The sequence below is a fragment of the Gossypium raimondii genome, chromosome 2, assembly GCF_025698545.1.
Source record: "Gossypium raimondii isolate GPD5lz chromosome 2, ASM2569854v1, whole genome shotgun sequence".
Lineage (NCBI taxonomy): Eukaryota > Viridiplantae > Streptophyta > Magnoliopsida > Malvales > Malvaceae > Gossypium > Gossypium raimondii.
In genome coordinates this window covers 4,574,590-4,583,582 of record NC_068566.1, presented here as the reverse complement: position 1 = coordinate 4,583,582, position 8,993 = coordinate 4,574,590, and the positions used below count along the sequence as shown (strand labels likewise).

The 8,993-nt window shown below is 34.9% G+C and overlaps 2 protein-coding genes and 1 non-coding gene across 3 annotated transcripts; all 3 read left to right on the top strand.

Moving 5' to 3' along the window:
- The first annotated feature begins 1,696 nt into the window (after positions 1–1,696).
- Positions 1,697–2,631, top strand: LOC105787800 (uncharacterized). The gene is made up of 2 exons (XR_008190709.1): positions 1,697–2,111; positions 2,194–2,631. It is a non-coding gene; the product is annotated as an uncharacterized LOC105787800 (transcript).
- Positions 2,632–3,232: 601 nt separating this feature from the next.
- On the top strand, positions 3,233–5,505 carry LOC105787799 (mediator of RNA polymerase II transcription subunit 18). Its single transcript, XM_012614350.2, has 5 exons — positions 3,233–3,378; positions 3,497–3,596; positions 3,815–3,872; positions 4,179–4,535; positions 5,140–5,505. The coding sequence occupies exons 1-5, from the start codon at positions 3,343–3,345 to the stop codon at positions 5,240–5,242; spliced, it is 654 nt and encodes a 217-aa protein (XP_012469804.1). The 5' UTR covers positions 3,233–3,342; the 3' UTR covers positions 5,243–5,505.
- Positions 5,506–5,663: 158 nt separating this feature from the next.
- On the top strand, positions 5,664–8,662 carry LOC105787798 (haloacid dehalogenase-like hydrolase domain-containing protein At4g39970). Its single transcript, XM_012614349.2, has 11 exons — positions 5,664–6,182; positions 6,284–6,377; positions 6,547–6,591; positions 6,702–6,752; positions 6,880–6,954; positions 7,174–7,207; positions 7,519–7,574; positions 7,695–7,754; positions 7,880–7,939; positions 8,190–8,236; positions 8,330–8,662. Exons 1-11 carry the CDS (start codon positions 5,818–5,820, stop codon positions 8,376–8,378), a joined length of 936 nt encoding a protein of 311 aa, XP_012469803.1. The 5' UTR covers positions 5,664–5,817; the 3' UTR covers positions 8,379–8,662.
- Positions 8,663–8,993: the final 331 nt, after the last annotated feature.

The following is an 8,993-nucleotide window of genomic DNA, read 5'->3' as shown; positions in this document are numbered from 1 at the left end:
TGGTTCGTGCCAATTAAATTCTCAATGTGTAGGTTCCGGTGGTTTATCGGGAGATAGTACAGGTAGATGGTTGTTGGGATTTATAAGGTGTTTGGGGGCTAATTTCCACTCCAAGTAGAGTTATGGGCTACGTTCGGTGGTCTCTCGTTAGTTTGGAACGAGGGTTTTCGAAATGTGTTTCTTGAGATGAAAATGATAATAGCTGCTCCGTTGTTTCAAGCATCAGGGGATTATTGGACTGTCAATGGAATGTTAAAATTGAACATGTGTATAGGGAAGGCAATGTGGCTGCAAACTGCTTGGCTCATGGGCTCTAATGCTGGTTATGATTTATGCATTTTAAGGGATGTTCCTCATAGGTTAGAGCCCATTCTGTTTGATGATTAATCTGGTATTGCTCGTGTGCAAATGTGCCCCGATGCTACGCCTAATAGTTAAGGCTGTGTAGCCTCTTTTATTGATCCAAAAGAGAAAAAAGGTCCAAAGTCTTACAATAGATACTTTGATCGGATCGAAGATCAATTAGAGATTAGAATTTTTCTTAAGCTCATTTTGTTATTTTATTTTGCTAATTATTCTTTATAATTTTAATCGAGCATAGGAATGCATAGAAAATTCGGTAAAATTCTAATTCATGTACCCTAAGAGCTATGCACTTGTTTAAGGTGCTGGGATCAAAGTGAGTCTTGAAGCAAACCTTCCCTTCTTTTTTGGGGTCAAATTATTGAAGCAAAAATGATAATTTTGTAGTTATTAAATGCTGGAAATTAATTACTACTACCTCCCCTTACGCATTTTTCACCCATTTCCAAGTACCCCAAAAAACAATTTAAATTGTACGATTTAGTTTTAATACTTTAATTCGGTTAATTTTATTTTTATATTTTCTGAATTGGTCAATTTTAATTTTTATACTTTTTAAAATTTAAAATTTCAGGCTTGACCTAGATGGTAACATTTAAATTGTTTGGCTAAATTTTGTTATTGACTTTGCACTATAATAAAGTTGTAAATTTAGTCCATAGTCTCCAATTTGATCATTTTTAGTCGTCATATTTTTCGGATTTTGATATTTTAGTCTTGATTCAAACGATGGTCATTAATTGACTTTTTTGTGAGTAATATATAAAAATAATAAACAAACATGACATTACACATGAAATAATATATTTGTTGCATAGTATTTTAGAAATAGTAGAACTTAATGAATTCAATAACTACTATTGGTCAGGATTGAAATTTTAAAATTCGAAAAGTATAATGACCAAAAATGAGGAAATTGAAATATATGAACTAAATTTTCATGCACAACACACAAATTGATAGTAAAATTTAACCGAAAGAACCTTTAGCTTTCTTAATAGTTAAAATGAGATAGACATGACCATGAGATGTGATATGGTGGTTGCGCACATCATCCCTTAACAATGTGGTTGGAGTTTGAACCCCACTCATGAGAATATAACATATTTCATAGTCAACTGATTTTTTTTAGAAAAGCATCAGCTGTGAGTAAATTAACTTGATTATGACTACAATCAGAGATAAACCCAATCCAATGAAGTAAGAGAAAAGTGATTAAAGTCCTTAATGGTATTTCAACCACGAAAGTTGAAACATTTGCATGTAATTCCCAATTTATAAAAGATAAAATTAGAGTTATTTGGTCCCCTCCCCTTTCCTTTCTAATGCAGATTCTCCCAATTTGTTTGCCAATTCTGTATTGTTCTTTTCACTCTTCTGCCACACTTCCCGCCCCCTCTCTCTCTCTCTCCCATGTACATTAATGCTTAGACCACCACCCACCACCACATACACCAATTTATGAAACCTTCCCTTCCTTTTCTTCCTACTCACTTTTCTCATCGCTGACCCTATTTCTTCTCTATCTTGCTTTGGATTTTTTACTTCGCAGCAGAAGTAAGTTAGTTTCATATGTACTTGAAGTTAGAGTTCCATTACTATTCCCATCTTTTTAGTTTACTTCCTTGGTTACATGAAACCTTTTCATCATCATGACCTCACTTGTTTCTCCCCTCCTTAACACCTTCACATTTCTTTTGGCCCTTTCCTTTCTTCTTCTTTCCTCTCCAACCTCTTCCCTTGTTCAGGTTAGGTTTCAGCTCATATATCTTTCATTCTTTTCACCATGTTTATATATTTGATCTTTGATGATGTTTGGGTTTTCAACAGGGTTTATATTTTGAAGACAAAACAAGGTTGGGATCAACTCCTCCAAGCTGCCACAACAGATGTAATGGATGCCACCCTTGCAAGGCAGTTCAAGTACCTACTACACCATTACTTAGCCATTACCACCAATTTCAACCACCTAGTTCGAGCAAAGCAATCACTAATCCCATGGAGGTTTTTTACCCATCATCAGGCAGTCAATACTCTAATTACAAGCCCCTTGGTTGGAAATGCCACTGTGATGATCACTTTTACAACCCTTGAAAAAGATCAAGACTTTTAGCATGTAGAAGAAAATTGTTTAATAGGTGATTTTGGTGTGTTTCTGGGAAGTTTTTTCTTCAGATTTTTAGCATTAATGTATACATTATTGTATCTTATAATCATTATGTACATAACTTAATTCTCCTCAACTTAGCTTTTGATTTTGTCCGCTTCTCCCCTTATCTTCTCGGGATTTTCACGCCCTCCTTGCTTTGGATATACCTTAATTACTTATTTGTTTTGAATATAACAACTTTAACCCTCAACATTTTTACATTATGTTAATTTAGTCTTGATTCTAAAAAATTTAACCCTCAACATTTATAAATTATGTGAATTGGTCCATTTATTTTTCAATTTTACTTTTCTTTATGATCGTTTAAAAAAATAAATTTATTAACTAAATTTAAAAATATACCAAAATATAACCACTAAAAATTTAAAATAATAATTTTCATCTTTTCTTATTATTTTAAACCTAATCTTCAATGTCATAAATAAAAATAAAATTACAAAAATAAAATAAAATTGCAAAATATGTAAATGCTGAAATTTTTTTTTTGAAATTAAGACTAAATTGTCATAATATAAAAATATTAAAGGTTAAAATTACTATTATACTAATTTTAAAATCTGTAAAGATATCTTCGATAAATGACCCAAAAAAAATTTTAATAATCGAGTGATCAGCATTGTAATTTATCCTAAAATTAAAAACTCTAATAATATTTTAGTTCGGGTCGGGTGACATCTCGGGCCAAGCAATGCCCGTATTACCATTCGTATAACGAACTGAGCTCGAACCGGATTTTAAGAAGAGCAAGGGTTTCGCAGTGAGCTTACTGGTTGCATTTCTTCGTTTAACATTGAAAAAAACTTGTAAAAATGGAGTGCGTAGTTCAAGGAATTATAGAGACACAGGTAAAAAAATTCACACCCAAAATCATTATTTTATTTCTATTTTAGAAATTTTCTAAATTTGGGGATTGATTTAAACAGATTTGTTTTTGTTCTCTTTTTTTTTGGGTGAGATTTGCAGTATGTTGAGGCACTTGAAATTCTACTTCAAGGTCTTTGCGGTGTAAATAGAGAACGCTTGAGGGTACATGAAATTTGCCTTAAAAGTGGTCCAAATCTTGGTAAGTCTCTCACATTTTCATTACACAGAAGAGTTAATTATAGTCTACTAATCTATCCATGACGTGTTTGATGGTATAAGCATTTTTCCCTGTTTAGTTAATGTTGTAAATAACTCTCCTGCTGAATCATGTACTAATTTATAATTTATAAAACAGCAATATAAATTAATTGATCAAGTTGTTAGGTTCTGCCTTGCTAATGCCTAAGAATTTTACAGGATTTGTTACTTCCGAGGTCAGATTATTGTGTGATCTTGAACAGTCCGAGCCTACTTGGTAATTTGGAGTTTTTAATTGTGCTTTTATTATATCAATTCTATATAATTCGGACATGGATGTGTGAGTGTTTAGGATGGATATATTCAATTTTTTTCAAAGGTTGCTCCGTGTTTGGGGTTTCATATTCTCATATCCATGTCTAGATATACGGTGGATACAGTGTCGGACATGAATACTTCAAAAAAAGTAAAGGGTCAAGAATAACGTAGTTGGTGTTATTTTTTGTTGGGTGGTTATTAGGTTTATATAATGTTTGTAGGACTGTGAAACTGGGTGGTTATTAGGTTTATACAATGTTTGTAGGACTGTGAAACATGTTGGGGGTGCAATGAGGGGTGCTGGAGCAGAGCAAATCTCTGTGCTGGTTAGAAGTATGGTAGAAAGCAAAGCCAGCAAGAACGTGCTTCGATTATTTTATTCACTTGGATATAAGTTGGATCATGAGTTGTTGAGAGTGGGATTCACCTTTCATTTCGAAAGGGCTGCTCAGATAACCGTGACTGTCTCATCGGTTAATAAGATGCTGAAACTGCACGCAACGGATGAGGCTGTCCCGGTAACACCTGGTATACAGATGGTTGAAGTGACCGCGCCTGCAACATCGGAAAATTATAATGAAGTCGTTGCTTCTGTGTCTTCTTTTTGTGAATATCTTGCACCGTAAGAGCCTTTTTTCTTCTTGCTTATTAAGATGCATGGCTATTATAGAACTTGTCTACATGAAAATAGGATCCTCAAACATGATTTTGTTATCGTTATTTCGTGGTTTTGATTCTTGCCACTGATGATATTTACTACAATTGACTAGACAGCATTCATTACACCATGCAACTACTAGGGGGACTGTCGGATATTGGTCACTGGTCACATGAGTGTTAGACATGTGTGTTCCTGGGAAAATGAGAAGTTGAAATAACATAACTTTGCAACTGTGAAAAACGCGATGCACAACAAGAATTTAAGTAATTGGTCTAATCAAAATTTAGTCTTTTAAGCTCATGATGATTGTATATATCATCATAAATACGAATTATCATTTGTATTAGGCAGCAGGAAAACCTGTTTCTAGTGATTATAATAGATTAGTGTTTCTTATACTATGGTTATGATTTTAGATATTCAGCTTCTAGCACATAGGATATGGTATTTTGATGGATCCTGAATGAAGGATTTGTGTTAGCGTAAGAAATTGGTGGCTTTGTCATCTAATTTTGATTGTATTATTTGTATCTCGGACAAAGCTTTGTGGTGTTTGATTTTGCAGGCTGCTGCATTTGTCAAAGCCAGGCGTTTCAACCGGGGTTGTCCCGACAGCTGCTGCAGCTGCCGCTTCTCTTATGTCAGATGGTGGAGGCACAACTTTGTAATAGGATTTGTAAGGGTTGCAGAATGTTTATAACAGGGTACTTTTTGCATAATTGATGATTCATCACATTTCCCCCCTCTATTATTATGGCTATCACTCAAAGATGCTATTTTTGATCCCATGTTTCAACTTCAAGACGATTTGTGGAGTTTCCATATTGTGTTGGTGGAACTACGGTGTAACTTAGTCGTTTATGTTAGGCTTGACTTGAAATTAGATTCAAATTAAATTTGATTAAATATAAAACTAACTTGAATCATGGTATTTGAACGATTTTTGAAATACAAATTTAAAAAATGTGGTTTCTTAAGCTGAGCCAAAATTTATTTTCATTTAATTTATAATTAATATTTACTTTTCTTCGACTTCATTTGTAATCATACATCGAATTGAGAATCAATTGGAGAGGGTTAGAGGGATTGGCATGCAAATCCAATTGCAAAATTGTATGCGTTAAAAGGTAACGTTGAGGCTGGAGAGATATCCACAGCCACACGAACCAAACCCGCCAAAAAATTACCTCCTTTTTAACTCGAAAACTCTCCATTATAGACCCATCAGTGAAGCAAATCAACCATGGCGTCTCACTCCACACTCTTTATCTCTCCTCAGAACCTCTCCTCCAACTTCTCTTCTCTCTTTTATTACTCACCACAGTCCCTCACTTTCAGAACCAAAAAGTCTTCCTCCCTTTCCTTAACCACCACAAAGCCCCGACGACTCTCCCTCTCTGTCTCAGCTTCCCATTCCCTTCAAGCTCTCATTTTCGACTGCGATGGTGTCATTCTAGAATCCGAGCACTTGCACCGCGAAGCTTACAACGACGCTTTCGCTTACTTCAATGTTCGTTGCCCTTCTTCTTCACAGCCCCTTAATTGGGACCTTCAATTTTATGATGTGCTCCAGAACCTGATTGGTGGTGGCAAACCCAAGATGAGATGGTTCTTTCTTTCGTTTTTCTAAATATTTCTGGGTTTCTTTTATTGTTCTTAATTTTTCTTGTTGCTGATCGGTTTAATGGAGATTTTTGGTGTTTCTGAAGGTACTTCAAGGAACATGGATGGCCATCATCTACCATATTTGAGACGCCTCCTGAGAGTGATGAGGAACGAGCTAAGTTAATTGACACTCTTCAGGTATTATTAATAATTATATAGCTTTGATGTAGTGACCGCCAATGCCAATGAAATCAAGGGGAAACAGGGAATGGAGGTCTAATTAAGCTTTAATTTGATCTCTGTATAGGAATTATGAAATTCTCTTTATTGAAGAACTTATGTATGTGGTGCTGATACATCTTTGTAGGATTGGAAGACTGAAAGGTACAAAGAAATAATCAAATCTGGAACTGTAAGCAGACGTTATTGTTTACCACATTGCATTTTCTTTTATCTCTTCATTGATTCTGAATTGGTTATCCATATTATTGAATAAAAAGAGAGTGGTATTGTTTTGATCAGGTGGAACCTAGACCTGGAGTTTTAAGATTGATGGATGAGGCCAAGGCAGCTGTAAGATACTCTACTTATTTATCAATTGAGATTGATAATCAATTCATGATCCTTTCATTGCAATCAATCCAAATGAATTCAATACAATCCTTTGTTTGTGATGCCATTTTCTTTCTCCAATCTGCAGGGGAAAATGCTAGCTGTTTGCTCTGCAGCAACTAAAAGTTCAGTTGTACTCTGTCTTGAGAACCTTATTGGAATGGTAATTCTGGTGGTGATTCATACCTAAACTGCGAGGTATTGTCCACTTTGATGCAAAAGTTTCGTGGTTTGTCTCATTAAAGACATCTCTTGTGAGACAAAACCATGAGAGTTTCGAGTGAAAACCAAACAATATATCGCAGTTTCGATTCCAAAATTATTGATCAACAAGTATCCTCACTTCTGTTTCCTTATTCTTATTATTTTCCCCTTGTTATAGGAGCGATTTAAGGGGCTTGATTGCTTCCTTGCAGGTATGTTGACTACTTCTAAAACATATGTTTTTGTTGTTAGATATATTTTAGACCTGTGTGAATCAAAATATGCACTGAATACTTTCACAAGTCTGATTCTTCTAAATGAACTGAGCTCCTTATAAAAGTCTTCTTGACAAGCTCATTTATAACCTTGACCTGTTTCTAAAGCAATAGCTTCATTGGTTGCCTTTTGTTCTTTGGTCCCTCTAGCTATGCATTTTGGCCCATTTCATTTTGCCATTTCTTTTTTTTATGATGATTCTGTTCTTAAAACCCAGTCTTCATTTTGTTTTTCTTTATGCTTGTAGGAGATGATGTGAAGGAAAAGAAGCCAGACCCATTGATATATCTGACAGCTGCCAAGGTAACTTACTAGTTAACTCTATCATGTGCACTTAACCATAATGTTACCTATGCTTATATTTTTCATCTCAGTCTTTGCTTGCTATATCTGTATCTGATTGAGAAATCTTATTTATGACAGAGATTAGGTGTGTCAGAGAAAGATTGCTTGGTGGTAGAAGATAGTGTGATTGGGCTTCAGGTAATGCTTCTATTCTCTAGAAAAGAGATACCATGTCTCCAAATTTTAGTTTGGGCATTGTATGCACTGAACAAATATATCAACCATAGTTAAAGTTTTAAGCAAAACTTATTCCATCTGTGCAGGCAGCAACTAAAGCTGGGATGTCATGTGTGATTACCTATACTTCTTCAACTGCTGACCAGGTAAGTTCTCGAAGCACTACTTGCTGACAGCCAATGTTACATCGTTTAACACTCACATCTGATACATATATTGACATGAAAACGGGGACATGGCTTCACAAGGACCCTCCAAATACATGGAAACATACTTGTGTTAAATATACGCTTCGTATCCAACACTCGCACCCTAATCCGATTAACATAGCTAACAAGTGGTAGCTCAATAGTTTGCTCATTGAGTAACTAAGTTCTTTTTCCAAATTCAATTCAGGATTTTAAAGATTCTATAGCAATTTACCCTGATTTGAGTAACGTGAGGTATGCCACCATTTCATTTCAGGTAGTCTATTTTTCCTTTTTCTCTGTTAACTTTTTTTTTTTAAATTCTGTGGAATCTGTTTTTCTATGCAGATTGAGTGACTTGGAGTTATTGCTCCAAAATAAGATTGCTGCTAGCTAAGGGATTCAGCCATCAGCACAATCCTTGGATTACAAAGTAAGATCTGCCACTGATCTTATAATTTTTTTTTCTTTTTTCTACTTGCCTTTAAGCATTTGTTGTTATAATCATACAAGTCAGCCATTTATTTTACTTACCTTGCCCCCTTAAAGAAAAAAAAAGAGGAAAATGCATGGAATTTTGAGAGATTGGTCGCGTACTTCTATATGCATGTGCTGGGAAATTGTAAATGTATAAGAATTTTAACATTTGAGGCAGCAATATATTGGAATGATTTGATTTTAGATGTCTCTCTTTGTTGGTGCATATTCATGCATACAGTTGATGTCTTGTTGGTTGGGAGTAGGTTGTGCTCTTAGATTGCGTTTGAGCCGGCGGCATATCCAACACATGCATATTGCTGACACCATTTTTTTGATAAAACGGGGTCGACTTGGATTTTAAAAACGAAAACGAAAACGGGAGTCGCCACCAATCTTTTTTGATAAGGTGTGATCAGATCACCTTGAAAAGTGGTTATTTTTAATAAACGATTTGATTTTATTAAAACAACGATTTTGGTTCACGAAATTCAAAAAAACGGGTTTGGGAGTCAGTTACGCACGAGGAAGGATT